General features: G+C 40.5%; 1 protein-coding gene across 6 annotated transcripts in view; it reads left to right on the top strand.

Moving 5' to 3' along the window:
- Nucleotides 1–8,360, top strand: part of HECW1 (HECT, C2 and WW domain containing E3 ubiquitin protein ligase 1) — a 232,883-nt gene extending 224,523 nt beyond the window's left edge. For all 6 annotated transcript variants that reach the window (XM_042834238.1, XM_042834235.1, XM_042834240.1 and 3 more), the window contains 2 exons: nucleotides 514–712; nucleotides 8,135–8,360. In XM_042834238.1, the coding sequence (XP_042690172.1) occupies nucleotides 514–712; nucleotides 8,135–8,246 (311 nt within the window). In that variant the 3' untranslated portion in view covers nucleotides 8,247–8,360. The remainder of the gene's footprint in view (nucleotides 1–513; nucleotides 713–8,134) is intronic.
- Nucleotides 8,361–19,136: the final 10,776 nt, after the last annotated feature.

Here is a 19,136-nt window from a genome sequence, read left to right as displayed (position 1 = left end):
TTTTTTTTTTTTTTTTCTTTTTTTTTTTTTTTAGTTTAGCTATAGAAAAAAAGTTACCCTGGCTTTTTACAAGAACAAACCAAGGCACAGAGCCCTACATGTGGGAGATTTGCCAGGGAAGAGCTTGCTGCCCCAAAATCTTCTGCATGCGTTGGACACTTTTGCAATTCAAATGAGAATGTATTTGGGAACCAGAAATGATGTCAGTAGAAGTTGAACTGTGTAGTGTATTACAACTGGTCTTTTAATATCTCATATAGGTAGCCCTGGTTCTTGCCAAGGAGTTTGTAAGAGGCATATGTACACTAAGTATATATTTGAATTTTAGGATTTCGAGTGAGTTAGTCATATTGCAGTATCCAGAGCCAAGACACAGTGGGGGTTATGAATTCTCAATAATCAAGAATGAGATATATTGCTAGGTCAGGAGATTTTCTACAGGAGATCTTCTACCCCAGGCTAGTTACACTAGAAGGTATGAATTTAATTTCTCTCTACTGCTTCTTGGTTTAGGTTACCATGATGGACACATTGTAATACGGTGGTTCTGGGCAGCAGTGGAGAGGTTTAACAATGAACAGAGACTCCGGTTGTTGCAGTTTGTTACTGGAACTTCAAGTGTGCCATATGAGGGCTTTGCAGCTCTCCGAGGAAGCAACGGGCTTCGGCGTTTCTGTATAGAGAAATGGGGGAAAATAACCTCCCTTCCACGGTACGTCCCAACTGCAGTACAAAAACAGAGGTTCTGTTCTGTAGAGCCTGTGCTTGGTTGCATTTGACTAACTGAAATGATGAATCTCTACGAACATCATAAAACAACGAAGAAATAATTACCAGTTTGTTCTGCATTTACATTCAGAGATAAGTCTTTTATTTGGTTATTTTTTTTTTTTTATTGGCAGTTTCAGTTTAAACTACTTTGAGTCCTGGGAAGTGGTTAAGGTGAAGATACCCAACTATCCAAACCTAGCTACCTTATTTTGATTCTGTATCTGGTCCACTTCAGCAGCTGTCAGCTGATTCTGTTCTTTTTGCTCCCAAAATACTAATAAAAATACTTGTGAAATTATAGAGCCATGAAAGCCAGAATCTACTTCTGCATTTTGGCGAGAACCTGGGTGTAATCTCTTCATTTGCTCTGATGGTTCCACTTCATCATAGGAAAGCTTAGTGGAGGAACTTCAAACTGTGTGGTGATCACACTCAGCTTGGTACATCCAGTTCTGCCAACTAGAATCAAACGAGCTGTGATGTCATACAGTGCCCGCAGACTTCCTAGTGCCGTCCTATGGAGGAGTTGTCTTCCTTTTTAACAGTGAAGGAACTGAGGCACCAAGAGGTGGTCTTACTTAAGGCTACCTGAGAGAGCTGTGCAATAACACTGAGCTTTAAGTTCTGTTCATACCTGTTATCAGCAGCCATCCTTCCCCTGAATGGAGTCACCCTTTCTTGAACGTCCTTACAGTTGCCTGAGGCTGTACCTAGTGTGATTACAGAGCATTTTTCATGGGTCTGCATCTCAGCACCTCTGAGATGAATTTGCTAAGTTTTTAATATAACATTTGCCATCCTGAGGATGCTTTATTCCTGCACTCCAAGATCCTCATTGTCTATTCATATATAAATTATTCTCCTGGAAATGAATTGAAAGCAAAAGCAAACCCCGAAGTACCCAAATATGTTTTGCAGTTTACCTGCCTGCATTCCTCTGGTGACTCCCATCAGGCCAGAGTTACCCAGAATCAGAACAAGTCCTCTGTAGAAAGGTTCCAGACCACCCAGGTAGGGAGGCATTTTCAGAGGGTCCCTTGGGCTTTCAGTCCAAAGGAGGCTAATAACTTTCATGGCACACTGCAAAAATTTGTTCTCATAGACCTGCAGATAAATTCAGACAGTCAATTAACCATGGGTGTGACCCAGTTTTCGGGTTACTTGCCATCCGTGTTGTTTACCCAGCGCCATACTGTGAGGCATGGAATTGAGCAGACCTGCACCTTTTTCCTCTTGAGAGGAAAACTCCAAATCTGCTCATCATCCTAGTCCAAGTCTAAGCATCTTTATGAAGTGGGATCACAAAAGATCTGGACCAGGGCACCATGTCAGTGAATGTTCTGAGCTGACATCTTACATGCACTGCCCCCTAAAATCAGGAAAAGGGAAGGAAGTGTTTTTAAGGCATAATTCATCTCACCTTAACACAGACTTTTAAAATAACTTGGCTGAATCACACCTGTTACGTTCTGATTTATTTCCATTCACCATAAAGACCCTACTGACACTATAGAGAGAGCTAGAAAGCTAAGTGATTTAAAACTGAGATTTAAAAACAGATGGAAATATGTAAGGTCAGTGAGATGGTTTGTGCACTCTGAGCTTCAGCCAGCATTCTGGAAAGCCTGAGAGCTACAGCTTGCTATTCGTAGGCTTGATGCAGCACATGTATGTGGTGTAGTTCTATGTAAGGTCTTTGGAACTGACCAACTGACCAATGCATCCGGCAGCAGCTGAAAGGCAAAGCCTGTGCAGTGTTTCAGCAGAGTGCTCTCTGCTTCCCACAATGGGAAGGGCAGTAGGGGAGGGTGGGAGGACCTTGGCACATGCACAGTAAATACCTTACCCAGCCAGTTCTGAAAAAGTAATTGGCCTCCTTCTGCTCTGCTTAACTTTATTTGTGAACCTAGGCATTACTTATGACCTAGATTCAATTAGCCCTGAGATATTCACATGAACCACTTCATGTTTGTCTACTAATCACTGAAAGAGGCCTCTTTTCCAGGTGAACGTTGTTAGCACCTTTTAGAAGTCTCAGAGCTCTGCATTCATTTTAGCCGGGGGAAAGAGAAACAACACTTGCTCGTGGGGAATGAATACAGCTTGATCACTGTGAATTATTACCTGGATTTTGATAAAATTATGGAGCGCTGCCAAGTACACACAGTGTTAAGAAATATATAAAGCATGCAGGCTAAACTTGGAGACTTTAAATCTTTAGTTAAGCAGCCAAACAAATGTTATTTTAAACTTTTCTTAAACGCCTGATTATGATTTCCTCATGTTTATTTAGATTTACTTACGTATTTACTCAGACTTAGAGGTTAAAAAAAGTCATCTGTCATATCCTGTAGGCCTTTGGCCTCTGTTAAATAGTATGAGTGTAAATAACTTTAGCTGTTTAGAATAAGTGACAGCAAATTCCCTTCTCCTTCAACAATTCCTACAAATTTACAGTGAGGGTTACCTTGTTACACATTTTCAAGGTCCTAGAAAAAAGAACAGCTCTCTCATTTTTAGCAATCATCAGGTTTAGTCATACATGTACTCAAATATGGATTGCACCTCTTAATTACTGGTATTAGTTCTTAGCCCCTGCTCCAATAAATGCAGTGCTGTGTAAGGAGTTAGAGAAGTTGGCACTGAGCTGATGCATTTGGCTTTTCTGCTGTCCGTGTAGATGGTGGGCCACTGAGGACAGGCTGGTCTGGCCCTTGGGTTTTCTGACTTCTCACAAAGTGTTAGATAACTTTTAACTGCTTCAGAAGAGTGTGCCGAGGGAGGTTCAGGTTGGATACTAGGAAAAATTTCTTCTCCAATAACATGGTCATATGCTGGAATGAGCTGCCCAGGGAGGTGGTTGAGTCACCATTCCTCAAGGTATTCAAGAAACATTTAGATGTTGTACTAAGGAACATGGTATGAAGGGCAAATATTGATGGCAGGTGGACGGTTGGGCAAAATGATCTTGGAGATCTTTTCCAACCTGAGTGATTCTATGATTCTGTGTGTCTTCTCACTTCTGCTCCAGAATATGAAGTCTTTAGACAACTCTCCCTTATGTCTTGTCCCTGCACTTTGACAATGGAACGTGCAGTGCAACTGCCACTTGCTTATAGTGAGTGTGATGCTTATAGTGAGCCCCATCCTAGAGGTGTTCAAGGCCAGCATGGATGGGGCCCTGGGCAGCCTGGTCTGGTATTAAATGTGGAAGTTGGTGACCCTGCATGTGGCAGGGGGTTGGAGCCTGATGATCCTTGAGGTCTCTCCCAGCCCTGGACATTCTGTGATTCTGTAATTCTGTAATTCTGCACCTAAGACAGCCACACTGTTGCAACAGCAATGTATCAAACCCAGAATAGACGCATGATGCAAATTTTAGAATGCACTATTTTTCAAAGAATAACCACTAACACGTAAAATGCAGAATGCCTCTTGAAAGCACTGTAGATAAACAAGACTTTTTTCAGAAAGGCTGAGAATCAAGTAACTCCATTCTAAATTTACTGGTGAATTTGTTCATCAATACCAGTTCTCTGACATGAACCAGCCAACAGTGCTGCTATGTACTCATACAAGAGTTAGATTATACTAGTAGTTTATTTCTGGAGGGTGTCTATACCAGCCACATTATTCCTGTCAATATTTATTTCAAGTCCATGCACATAAGAAAGATTGCCCTGGAAATCCTGGATCTCCAGACAATGGCTGACCCTAAAGCAGGTTCCAAGTAGACTGCCAGAATCTGTTGGTGTAAACTTGCATTATGGATTCTTGCAAACTAATATAGTGTATCAGGTGAACTAGCACTAAGTAACAGGTTCAAGCCCTTGTTCTTCAAGGTTGATTTTTATTCTTCCTATTTAATATACAAAGTCTTATCCTGAAATAAAAGAGTTATGTATTTTAATTCTTTTGAATGACTTGGATTTCTCTGATTGATTGAGTAGGGATGAATGGAGATTCTTCCAGCTATAGCTTTTTCTGAAGCAGGAAGCATCTTCTTTCCTGGGACAGGTTGGAGCTATAAATAGGATAAAAGGGAGTTCTGTGCACACGTATTGCTTGTGAACTCTTGTTATTGTAAGGGATTAAAGGAAGTAACAAAAAAAAAAAAGAATGCCAAAAGCTTAAAGCCTTATGCACATAAATGTATAGGGAGAATTCTTCAAAGGAGAGAAACAGCACAGCACTGTGAGCCATGAATGAGATTAAAGATCACAGAATCATAAAATTAGTAAGGTTGGAAAAGACCTCTGAGATCCCCCACTCCATCCATCCACTTATCACCAATATTGACCACTAAACTATGTTCCTAAGTACCACATTTACCCTTTCCTTAAGCACCTCCAGGAACACTGACTCCACCACATCCCTGGGAAACCTGTTTCAATGCCTGACTGCTTTTTGGAGAAGAAATTCTTCCTAAAATCCAACCTGAACCTCCTCTGATGCAACCTGAGGCCATTCTTTCCAGTCCTGTCACTAGTTACACAGGAGAACAGGCTGACCCCCGTCACAGCCTCCTTTCAGGTAGTCATAGAGAGCAATAAGGTCTCCCCTGAGCTTTCTCTTCTCCAGTCTAAACAATCTCAGCTTCTTCACCCACTCCTCGTAAGACTTGTGCTCCAAACCCTTTACCTAGCCTTATTACCTTTCTCTGGACACACTTATATGGTTGGAGGCTTATTTAAGGGAAGAAAGATTTATTTCACTGCAGCGTCTGCTTCTTGCACTGCTGATGTTTTCACCCCAAGATGTGCAGCAATCCCAGTACTACAAAACAGCAAGTGTCCCTGGGTTATGCTTACTGTAATAGCTGCCACTGGGATCAGTCGGAAGTCAGCGTTCAGAAGGAACTTAGCCCTTCGCAGATCCTTTGGAAGGGTTCTTCCACAGTAGTGATCACTACAGCAAATCTTGTCATAGGGGAGAGAATGGATTTTTTTTCTGAGTTTCACTAAGTTAAGAACGACTAGAAGTCAGCAGCTCTGCAAGACTGTTGCTTAAATGATATGAAATGAGTGGATGATGATGTCAAGATGAATGTCCACAAGAAAGTAAACGACAGTGTAGTGATTGTGACTATGTCTGCACCACACATGACAACAATGATGCTTTCACATCATCACTGAGTCACAGAATGGCTGAAGCTGGAAGGGACTTCTGATAATCATCTTGTCCAGCTTCCTTGCTCAAGTAGGGCCACCCAGAGCGCATTAGCCAGGTCTGTTTACAGATGGCTTTTGAATGTCTCCAGGGAAGGAAACTACAGCCTCTCTAGGCAACCTGTGCCAGAGCTCAATCACTCGCTTGGTAAACATGTTTTTCCTCATGTTCAGTCAGAATTTCATGTGTTTTGTACTCACTGCCTCTTATCCTGGCACTGGGCACACTGAGAAGAGTCTGGCCCCATCGTTTCGACACTCTCCCTTCATATACTTACATGCATAAGGTAGAAGTCTCATACAGGCTTTGATCTCAGACAGTTAAATGTGTCATGGTTGAGTACCAGGCAGCAGTAACACCTTAGGCTTAGGGAAGTTACATTGCATAGTCCACAGTCCTGAGCCTTCATGACTGTGCTGCTTCCACTTCTGGAGCCAGGCAGCTGAGCACCTCAGGAACAGCTTTCTGAATGGCACACTCTTCCCATGGAGAACACATCCGTAATGGATTACAAGAATCCTTCAGTTAATTAACTCCCAGTGCTTGATAAGTATTGACAATGGATTGTACAAACAGCTTATGCTGCCAAAGATTGCTGAGATAAACAAACAGTGCAGGGCTACTGATTTAATTTCAAGGGATATATTAAATAATCTTTATTAATGCTCACTTTTCAGTAGCTCTCTTGCGTTCCTAGTTAATAGGTGCAAATTCTGCATTTATTGTGCGCTCTCTGCGAACAAGCAGCTAACAAATCTTCACTTATGACGTAAAAAGGGGATGGTAGAAGCTTTCCTAATTGAAGTTGTGTGATGCAGTGAAGATTACATGCCTCTGGCTATTTCAGTTGCTTTTAATGATTCACCATTGACAAAACTCCCCCTGAATATGCAAGTCTCGGGCCAGCCCATCTACCAATATCTTGTTTTTCACGCTTTGTGGGTGGCCTAAGAGATGATTAGCAGAGTTTTAAATAGTTTCTCTAATATAGCTTTTCTGCTTCAATTTTGAGAAAATGATATTGCAGTAAAGGTGTTACACAGAAAAGCTAAAAGTAAAACAACTTCACAGCTTCTAAAAATACTAGGGATCGGAAGCTTAGACATTATTAGGTGCTGAGGCTGCATTTCCTACTGTAGAGTTTTCTCGATTCAGATTTATCAGAGGGAGCAAGAAGGAGTAGAAGTATATCTAGCATCATGTAAAACTCCCAGCAGACTGAAAATAATAGTGATAATTTTAATGAAAGTGTGCCTGCCCCGTAGCCCCAGTTGATGAATGAGCTCTGTGTTTTTCTGTCAGCTGAAATGGATGAACCACTGGGGTAGGGACACCGTCATTGCTTTGGATTTGTATGGAACCTCATGCAGTGAAGTGCAGTCAGCATCTGAGTCTAATTGCTGCCACCAGTAAAGCTGCAGCAAGGTGGCAGCACGTGTGGAACCCATTCCATGGCTTCCTTTGAAGGTGCTGCCAACGGGGGGTAAATAGAATGACAGAACTGGGAAGAGAGTCCTAGTGTTGGCAACTTGCTCTGCTTTTGCCTTGTCTACTACAAATAAATCACATTTAACAGCCAGGCTTGCAGAGATGTTGACTGTTGACTTACAGGAACATTGTTAGCAGCCTTTCTTATTCTGTTAGCAGATCTCTAAATGATCTCTTACTGGTCAGCTCTGCCTCATTATAGGCACATCCTGAACCCATTCTTTCAGTATACTGGATCATATTATGTCTGTCCATAGGCTCAAAACTTACTAGCTGCTCATGTTAGATGTACAGCTGAGTTGCACTTTTTTTTTTTGAGGGGGGGAAAGCGGGTAACTCAAGGCAACCCAAGCGGTAGTGGAACGTTATCTGTATTAGGGCCTAGATCTCAGCTCCTCAGTGACCTCCGACATTTTTCTACATCAAGATGCCTGCAATATTTAATGCAGGGACAGCAGAGAATGACATTGTGTTTATATTTAACTTGAGTCTTATATTTGAAATGTTCATTTTTATGTGCATATGTATTTCAGTACCTCAGATTTTTGGAGAATCACTGTTTTACTTTAACAGTTGCAATTTTTTTTTTATCTCTCAAGTGAACTTGAGTGTCTTGAGTTTCAATAGGAACTTGTTTTCTCAGTATTTGTTTCCTTTTGTATTTATTTGAATTAAACTCAACGTCTAACATATTTTCCTTCTGCAGGGCACACACATGTTTCAACCGTTTGGATCTTCCACCTTACCCCTCATATTCTATGCTGTATGAGAAGCTGTTGACAGCTGTTGAAGAAACTAGTACCTTCGGACTTGAATGAGGGGGTTCAGGCAATTCTGGTGTTTTTCTGGCTGTTGATGTCATCTTTCCAACATCATTTAATATTGGTTTCCCATGTTTTTATTTTTGAAAATAAAACAAAAAAGAATCAAGATTGACAAAGGCTATGCATGAAGAACTGCCACCCTCCAAGATCTAACCTTCATGCTTTCATCCTGTTTCCTATGGACTGCTAGTCTGTATGCAATAGAAAAACAACTGTCTCAAGGTTTCTGTATATCTCTACATACCTCCATTAATAACAATGAAAATACAAATGCAAGTTACACTACACTTGATCAAATGTTAGTAAATGTTTACTTCCACCTACGTTGATTAAAAAATAAAAAAATAATTAAAAAAAAAAATAAAATCAAGCATTCCAAGCTTTTATATACCCACATTTTCTAAACCAATTTGCAGCCCATCTTACTTCCTAACAGTTGAATACAGTACTAGGAGCTGGTCAAATATATTCTTCATCCATTCTTCTTTTCTCTATACATGTTGTCCATCTCAGAGACACTTATGAACAAAACTGAAATTTTTATATACGAACTCACATCAGTTGCATCAGCTGGACCTGGCCCAGATTCACGGTGCAGATAAGACCTTCAAAAACTCAAAAAGCAGCCTGTGTTTTATGCAAATCCTAACAGTGATTGCTACAATTGTTCCTTGCCAGTGCTGGAGAGAACTTGCACTTCAGAGATATTGGGAGGGGCATCTCTATAGTGTTGTTTACCGCACAAGAAGCACAGGTTTGTGCACACTAAAGAAGGATGTCTTATTATGTAGCATAAAGACCAGGCTCCCTTACCTTAGTATTGTATGCGGCAAGGAAAAGGGGAAATAAGGTGAATGTTCTACTCTTGTGAATACCCTTGGATTCTGTTTACCAGATCTTGGTTCTCTGATGTTTAAAATGCTCCTTTCCAAATGGAAGTTCAGACAATTCCATCCCCTGTGTCAGAAGCCATTTATTGTCTGTCAGACTGGGCTGATCTATGGTTGCTGGGGACAGGTTTTGGTCTTGTCATTTTTTTTTTCTTGTTCAGTGCAAATCTCCATAACCTTGAGAGTGGTTGTAGAATGAAAGTTTTAGTCTAGGATCTATTGAATGAGAAGCTGCAGTGAATGGTGGTGCTAGTAGAGGATGAAGGGTGTAACTCTGTTATGGTTAAAATTTTGTTGTAGTTCCTCTTGGAGTCAACCCAAAAATCCTCCAGCTATGTTAAGTATGACCAAACTTAAGAGCAATCTCTTACTACTTCAGGCAGAACCCACTTCAAATTGATGAACTTTGCATTCCTACTCTGAAACCAGGGAAGAAAAGGAAAACAGCAGTAGGCTTGTTTTTGGAAGGATTTTGCTGAGGCTGTTACAGGAAACATCACTGCTCTGTTGTGTTCTACTTATTAAGATTTGCTGCCCTTGTTTTCCAAGACTGATCTCAACTTGAAAGTGTTTGTCTTAACTGGGAAAAGACAATAGGTATCATTACTTCTTGTGCTAAACATGTGAAAGGATGAATGAAATAGGAAGTGAGACTTGTGAAGGGTGAGTGGAGGTAAGTAAGAAGGAAACCTCATAGTATCTAGCAGTTCACATGAAAAATTGTTACAGTTGTGTGCTAGCTGTGCTTTATGGTAATTAAAACCAGATTACTTCAATGTCTGACACATTCCCATTTTTATCTCCAGACAAAAGAACTGAACCCTGCTTTCTCACGAAATTTAATGGTGGCTGCACAAACTCATCACACTTAAAAAACTGCATTCATAGTTTTGTACCATTCTGCTTTGATTCTTAGGTTAGGAGACATCTGAAAGGTGAGGGAACCCAAAGAATGTTTCTAGGCAGTGGGTCTTATTAGTGATATAGAAAATACTTGGGATATTTAAGTTGCCCCATTCATTCTATTTCTGTAACCCTTCAGCCTCTTTTCTAGTAATTTATTGCATGGCTTTTACTGAGAATGTATTTTAAAATACATGTTTTTCATATTGAGTACAGTTGCATAGGATGCCTTAACTACACGCCACCTTTCTTACACAGACACCAGAAATTATGCCTGTCATTTCCACAAAACTCAAGCATCTACTGCACGTACTCAGCCCCACTGCAGAGTAAAGATGGAGTCTTTTTTTCTGAGAACATCTGTCACATGCACATGATCTACAGAAGGGTGAGTCAAAGCATAAGAGACCAAACGTAATCTTCCAATGCACATTATTTCTGCCTCTTCACCACTGTGCTCCAAAATTCAGTGAGGTCCTGAGTTATTCCTGCTCATATTAATGCAACAGAGCTATCTCTACTTCCTCAAACGTTGGGTGTCTTCCAACAATAGAAGAAAAGGCAGATAAGTATCCAATTGGTTTGGCAAAAGAGAACAGTGCGTGCAGAGCTGTCTCACTGACGTAGCAAAAGAAAAAAAAAATAAAAATTCTTTACAATGCTGTATAGTTATTTTTTTTAGTATTTAAAACTCTATTTTATTAAGAAAAGGTGAAACTATTTTTTGTAGCATAATAAAAGATATTTGTATTTCAGAGGCAGCGTCAAAACCCACTGACTGAAAGAGCAAAAGCTCTTGAGGTTCTTCTTCACAACATATTCTGGCCCTCACCACACACTGAACTCTAAATAAGGTGCTGTGCATCTCCATGTTTGACAAATGCCATCTCAAGCAGCTTGTGTGTTCCTGCTCTAGAAAATATACAGCACAGCCTGCTTCTTGCCATCAAAATCCTTAGTCCAAGCTAGCTTTCAAGTGCACAAACTAGGAGTATTTTTAAAAGTTGTTATTCGTATTTGTTTGTGATGACATAAAGGACAAAATCATGCAAATTTTGTTGAAGGATTTTTGTTTGGGGTCCTTAGTTTTTGCTTGCTTGTTTGTTTTAGTCTAAAGTCAGAAATAGAGGAAAGCAGACAAATATTTTCATAAAGATAAACACCATGCTACTCTTGCTTTTCTTTCACTTTTCATCTCTATCCCTCTATCTCCCCAGATGCCCTACTCTGATATGTTTTCAAACACTGATACCATCTCTGGGGTATCCAGGTCTGCACCTCACAAGGCATTTTTCCATTCATACCACAGCCTGAGTCTGGATGCAATCTGAAGTGAAGGGGAAGCTGTGCACCTTGGTGTCCTTGTATGTCGGAGTGAGGGAGAGAACGGTGCTAACGAGTGAGGGGAAGAACACATCTCCTTTGCTCTCTTATTAAAGCTGTCCATTACGTAATAACTTGATTTTCTGTATTATTATGCAAGACATACAGCCTTCCCTCTTCATCGTATGGTTCAGCGCTGTTGTTAGTATATGTGCTCTCTTCCCAGGTCTGCATTTTCATTTGTAAAATATAACTGTTAACTACAGAATTTCTGGTTTCAGTTTCTCGTAGGAAAGACTTTCAAATTTTGCATCAAGCAGACTTACAATGAAATACGTGAGCAATGAGCTTTCAAAAAATCTGTTCAACTCCTTCTCCTCAGTTCACACTGCACGTGGTGTTGGCTATATAAGATATGAGACGAACATCAGCAGATTTAAAAATGCAAATTAAAAGTGGGATAGGCAATCTGACAGCTTTTTTGAAATGCATTCTCTGACAGGAGGAATGAGTGATGGTAGTTTGTAGTAGTTTGGGTTCAGAGGTTTTACTTTTCTCAAAGCGATTGCTGTGATGGTATTAATGGTAGAAGGAAGAAAAGGAGTATTGCTGTTGATGAAATCCTGGTGCTATAGTAGCCTTATGCTGAAGATAAGAGAATTTGAGTGCTCTCCACCTTGAAGAAGTCACACTGACTGTTCAAGCACAAAAGCTATGTAGCATTTGATCCAGTACAGTCACAGCTGTACCTTACTGTTGTCTGCATCAGGTCTAAACCTTACAAACATCATTTCAGTCTGCAGGACATTCTGTGAGCATCCAGTCTCAATCACGTGGCTGTGCATATTTGGAACTCAGTTTTGTGTGCTAGGGAGTTCTGTGGCTATGACAAGGCAAGGAGTAAGTGGTCCAAATTACACCTAACATCTAATGGAGAGATTATGAGTTTTGTACAGTCTGACACAGAACTTTTTTCACCAAATTTGCTCAAGTGCCCATGAAGTTTTTAGTGAGATGGAGATGAGGTTGGAGTTGGTATTCTAGTCTGAGACAGCCTGTGGAGGCGGTTGGCTTTGTACTTTGTTATTCTTGTTTCACAGTAACAAATAGCTGATACACTTCCAGCTCAAAAAAGCAGGGTACTGAATTTTGACATGGAAATTGACTAACTAATAAACTAAAATACACACTCACAGCAGAGGAGTTAAACTTTGCTATTAATCCTGTGACAGTCTACGGAAATCCAGAAGGATGAATGTGATGAGATTTGTTTAATTTCTGTTGAAATAGTATTTTTTTGCCCTGTCTCTATAAGTAGAGCTTCCCAGTCAAGATTGAACACTTTCAGTCAAATGCAGACCAACAGACCTTTCTGTAATAAATGCGGTGCTTTTTCTATTATAATTCTTGCTGTACCTCAGTGCTCATTATAAAAACAAACAAACAAACAAAAAACACAAAAAACTGCTGCAATATACTAAATCTGTGATAGGATTTCCTGTCACGACAAGGTCCAACAGATTGGATTGTTACTTTCTCTCCAGTGAGTCAAGTAGTTCCTTTGTTCTAGTAGAAAAACAGATGCCTGTACATAGTAGTTACTAGATAGAATAAGTATTGTACCATTAGCCAAATTCCCTGCAGCTTCCAATTTCTCTAAAATAAAGGATACGTCTGTTACGGTTTTTGTTAAAGACTACATAAAGTCAATGGCAGGAAAGGTCCTCCTTGTTGGACTGATTTTGCTTATATTGACAGAAAAATTTCACATGATAGGCTGTGCTTTCTATTCAACCATATCACCATAGAGGAATGTCAATAAAATCACTTTGTTATGGTATTGTGTGGGCTGTCTCTTTCAAACAATTTCTTTTGTAGAGGATGTATTTCACTAGAGTGGGGGGAAATTGGCATAGGTGAAAGTGCACTGACTCGAGTTGCTCTTCCTCTGCCAGGACAAGATTTTATCCATTCATTGCATTTAGGCCTTTCCGCTGCTGTTGTTCAGTTTCCCAGGGTACGTGTCTAAAACCTGAGGTTTTCCCCAAAAGTGCACATAACCAAAGCCCTTGTACTCTCCTAGACAAAGCTAAGACCAAACCTAAGACATGCCTTGAAAGCATGTGAGGTTATTCGTTGTTACAGAAAACATCTGGACAAACAGGGACAAAAGAGGCACTTACCTCACTTCCACATCTAATTACTGTATTACAGGTATGAAAAGCAAGTGCAAAGATGATTTCTTAATAGAGTATGCAAAGTCTGCATTAAGTGTTGACAGCAAATAAGTACCAGATGCTGTGGAATTCTCAGTATGTCACACCCATTTCTTTGCTGCTCATCACTGTAATATCTCAGGCATGTTTCATTAGCACATTCCAGGTTAGATTAACACATCTCAGATACACAGTCAGCTAACCATACATGACGCCTTGCTGACCATACCTGTTTTCTTACATAAATGGCACCTCATGAGGGATAATGGTAGAAAAGGACTGCTGGGAAGCTTACATCAAATATGAAAAGTTTTTACAGGGAAAAATAGAAACAATTGGAAGACTTTGAGGAAAATGGTAAGCAGCATCAGTAAAAAGCAGTGAGATGAGCTACTGATCATTAGGGTGGATTGGAGACCTTGGTTTCTGCAACAGTGACCTGTTACATCAATAATAGTCCCATCCCATCCTGTGGTAGCAAAGTCACAGGTTTTGTTTTAAATACACAAAAAGTAAGCTCAGAGCCTGACTGTTGTTCTCATGTACGACATCAGTTGGACAATAATTGTCATTTCTGCAGAACGATGGAGAACAAAGAAGAGAGAACAACACTACAAAGGATCCATCGTGTCTCCTCTAATCATGAATACTTCATGAGCTCCAAAACTACTCTCTATTATTTTTTTAATTTAATTCTTCAAAAATGATTTTGCCTGAAAATACTTCTCATGGGTTTATCAAAATGAAGTGTGTGGTTTTATTTAGTTCCCATCTTCTTGGAATGTTGGAGAAAAAAAGATGATTTATTATTCTGTATATATATCTATATACATAAGCCTGATTCTTATTTGTATGAGGCTTTGCTGCAAAGCAGGTTTATATTGTCATAACTCTACTGTAAACGAAGTTCATTCCCACAGAGCCACTCTAGCTGGAGAATGCCTGAACGCTACACCCAATGGTATTTTTCCTAACTCACTAGCATGTAGGATTTCGCATAATAAACCTCTGCAGTATAAGAAAATAGCAGAGCTGCATGGGAAAGTTTTCCATGTCGGTGATAAACAAGAGTAATACTGAGGTCACCTGCGTTCCCTTCTGTGAAGATCAGTACACTTCAGGAACATACCTTTACCTTTAACATGTTTCAGTATCAAAATAAAAGACAATTTCAACAGACAGAAGTTTAGGAACTGTTGCTGTGATTTCCTAATGGTGGTTTTCCAGAATCAAAATAGCATACAAAAATAAATTGCACACATTTGTATTTCTCTGTTTGCAGAATTAAAATGTATGCTTCAGCCAGTAGGCAAAGCAGTATATGTGCCTCACAGAGTCATCATATTTAGATAACAGCTTTTCAGGAATGCAGCTAGGGCAGCACTGGAATCTGCTCAGGAACGTTGTTACAAGCTGTGGTTTGACTTCAGTATCTCCATGTTATTTCTTAATATTAAATCCAACTGGTGAATTTTTTAGAAGAACTGGAAGTAGTATTACTTTAGATTACTATATAAGATTATACTTGCAATGTGTGAGGATGTATTTGATGACAGCTTTGGTATCCTTGGCAAGTGAATACAAACTGCCCTGCTTTTGGCCTGCAACAGCTGTTGTGATTCAGGAGTTGATTAACAGAACTGGCATATCAAAATGTCGCCCTTACTACCCTGGTGTGTAAAGCACACAACATGGCTTTCAAACATCACGATTGTGCTTCAATTTAAAGTATTTCAGTATTTTAAAGTACAAACTGAAATACATTATCTTCATGCACAGGGCATAGATATGAAGTAAATATAATTGCACCCTTAATTTTGTAAAATATAAAGTCTGCCTTATTTGTGGGAGATCTCTGGGACTGACTTGATGCTGCAGAGCAGTGGAAGTGATCTGAAGAGCACCCAATCTGATTGGGGACCCATTTGATGTGTTTTCCAACTGGTAAATGAGTGCTATTATAATATATATAAAGCTCCTGTTCAAATGGAAAACTCTGCAAAATATGAACCTGCGAAAGCATTTGGGAAGGTTATCCTAAGATCTTCCTAGTGCAAACTTAATTCATCTGTCTTGGAAATAATGAAAGAAAACCCTAGGAGCAAAATGAAAAATTACTGCCACATGAGCAGCAATTTATATTAAAACCTTCACAAATGTAAAAATAATTCCACAAATCTAGCAATAATGATGCACAGTGTTGCCACTTAGTGGAGATCTGCTTTCCATCCTCAGGTTGGAGAAGTGAAAATTAGTAACGCTTTTTTTGTTGTAGCTAGTAAAAGCTTTCATTTTGTACAGACATAGTGTAGGACTGTTTTTCAGTGCTGTTGGGTACTCAGAGCTCTTGTGCAAGTGCCTTTAAATGGTGTCAGAAAGAACTTGATGAATACAGGAGTGAAACAATTCAGGTGATGAGCTCTTCCTGCTGGCTCACGTGTAAAACAATCACATGGAGAAATAAGGGGTTCATCAGTGCAAAATAAATGACCTCATACAGAGCACAGGCAGCCTGTAGAAATTCCAGCCACAGAAGATCATATTTCTCTGTGACTATATAAGTTGAAAGGTCGAATTTAGCACCTGAAAAACAACCTTAAGCCATTTTTGCATGGTAAGCTATGGATACACAGATTCCATGTTTCTGTTACAAATGGATCACGATGATGATGACACTCATTTAGGATGGTCAGGTACAAGTTGCCTAAACACTTTCATACTGGAAAGGGAAAGGCTCTGTGAAGACCAAGCTGAAGTCAGATAATACTGCTAAGCAAAATGTTCCTATGTAACACATCTCTGGAGCAGAAATGAGATCTCTCCTCCATTCCAGTGCATGCAGACTTCAGTGGAAAAGAGCATTCTTTTAAACAGAGCACTGGTAGTGGTGTCTTCCACCTTACCTCCTGCTCATTAGCCTGCAAGCCAAACACTGCCATGAGAACAAACTCCTAGGATGCTGTTGGCAGAAAAGGAAAAATATATGGAAATATTAAACAGTTATCTGTGTACACTGAAACCAATGTTCTGCCATCCGTGTACAATTGATCAAACCACAGGCAATGTTGCAGTGATTGAAGCCAAACACCCAAACAAAAAGAATTCGTATTTTTTTTCATACATGAGGTAATACACGAGAGTAACCAGCCTACCTACATCCGTTTGCTTATCTCCAAATAAATCAAACACTATCCACACACACATTTCTCCTTCTTTGGACCCTGCGTGTAAGCTTGTGCTGCAGTATATAAAACTGCAAGTGCTATTTTAATACACAGGTAAACCTACAGCGAGTCATAAAGAGGATGTTTATTCTTTCTATAGGGAAAACTATACTTCCATGTATCAACTCCATAGTATTCTGGCACTGCTGAGCAAATCACAGTCTGTTCTATGGCTAGTGCATAGAAAAGAAGATGATTTTATTTTTGTCTGTTTTAAAGATAGCAAAGCACATTTTTTTCTGTCATTGTCGTATCCTCCGGATAATTCTGTCTAAAAGTACAACAGATCCATCTTTCTGTTATACTAAGACACCGGGCTTCTGATGTCACTGGTATTTTCTATCCTATGGAAGAAAAACAGATAAACTAATGTGCAATATGGAATAAAAGTTCTTTCACATAAAGGGAAACAATACATTCAGAATTCTCCATAATTTAGATGCAAACATATTTTAAATTTGTCTGAATAAACATATGCCCTAAACATAAAAGCCTGTGATTTGTTGCATACAGAATCAATTGCTAAATTTTTAAAGGAATTCAATTATCTAAAAGACATAATTTACTATAAATTTGGCCAGAGAATCTTAAACATCCCCAAATATTTTAAGGATGCTCTGTTTGTATTTCAGAACCAGTAATTGTGCTTCTTTCCATTAATTGTGTTTGCAGATTTTTTTTTTTTCCTAGTGTAAAGAAGTAGAAAAGATTACAAGAATTAAGTATCTGAAAGCTTTATTTATGATTAAAATGCTTTTAAGTTAAGAACATTTTTTCAGAAAACAGTACCTTTTCCACAGCGGATGCCTCTGAACATACTTTCAGATGTCACAATTTTTAACCACCGTATAATCCGAGTGTTATTGTTTGGCAGGAGCAGTCTGGCCCTGCTACAATCTAAACAACATTCTGAGTGGAAAGCACATCAGTACCATAGGTCTCAAACTCTCCATTATTCTGGTTCTGGAAGTTATTCTTCAGCTATTTAATCCTGCAAAGCAGGTTTGGCATTAAGTGAATGAGGGAATTTCAGAGAAACACCTTGTCAGCAGTTGTTCTCCCATTTGAATCTTCACCAACTAACGACTGGGGTTTGGCCTGGATCCTTCCTCACATGCTGGCCTGCTTCCTCACGAGCCTCTCCTCCTGAGTGCTCTACACACTGGCAGGCTGTGAGAGATGCTGTGCCCTGAATGGAGACAAATTCAGCAGGACTGCCTGGGCCAGCAGCTGCCACACAGAGCTGTTCTCTTTAGCAGGTCAGGACGCTAGGGAAGCCAAGCAGTGAAGGGTCACCGAGGCTGCTTCCCAAGCCTCTCCCAGTTCTGTCCATCAAACAGCCACAGAAACAAACTCCATCCTTGGTTAAGGAACACAGGTCTGCCCTGCCAGTGTGCCAGTAGCACGAAAGCTCTCACGCTAGATCAATCCTGTATCTTCTCCCCTTCCCATATCTTCTCCATTATATTATTAGTTTTAAATACCATATATTTAGACTTTAAATATTTTTATTTTTATTATATTATTATTATTTATTATTTTTGCTACCTGTGCAGTAGCAAAAAACAAGCTTCACAAGCACACAGAATAAAATTGTAACTATGGACTACTCATACAGCGATATATGTAGGTTGCTCTGAAAGTAATGCCTCCTATTCATTTCCACAGAAACCACAACAGATACAAAGAGCACAACAGCCCTGCTTGATACAGCAAACTGTCAGCTACATGCCACCAACATTCAGCACTGCCACCAACATTAGCTTTGCATTTTTGCCAGTGATGAACAAGAGCCTGCACGTGGTGACCCACTGTCACCACTGCTGCTCATATCCACTCTCTGGTCCCCATAAGCATCCAGCAAGCATCGATGAATGTCAAAGGCTGCCATTTTTCCCGCATGGAGAAAGTTTGCTTTGCTTCATACGCACTCCCATGTCAGATGCCAATTTGTCGGACTGCCCCTCTGCTGCATCTGCCACACGGTATAGCAGCATCACAGTGGGAAGGCTCAACCCCTACCGCCATACCACCGACACCCGCCCCTGTTGCCACGGGCCGGCGTAACAGCGCACTACTTTCGGGGCAGCCCGGGTGCAACCGCGCTCCCCACGCCCGCCCTCAGCAGGGGGCGCTGCCCCGCCGCCGCGCCGCCCCGCGCTCCCCTCCCCCGCGCTCCAAGGTGAGGGCGGCAGGGCGGGGCCCCGTGGCCACGCCCCCCGCCGGCCGCGCTGTGCCGTGCGCGCCGCGCCCCTCCTTCCCCTGACGGGCGTCGGGCGGGTGGGAGCCGCGCCGAGTCGGGGCGCAGCGCGGCGGGAAGAGGCGTCC

This window comes from Centrocercus urophasianus, unplaced genomic scaffold (genome assembly GCF_019232065.1).
Source record: "Centrocercus urophasianus isolate 14NV4802_14NV808 unplaced genomic scaffold, USGS_Curo_1.0 seq_44, whole genome shotgun sequence".
In the NCBI taxonomy this organism is placed as follows: domain Eukaryota; kingdom Metazoa; phylum Chordata; class Aves; order Galliformes; family Phasianidae; genus Centrocercus; species Centrocercus urophasianus.
This window is presented reverse-complemented; position numbering and strand designations above follow the sequence as displayed.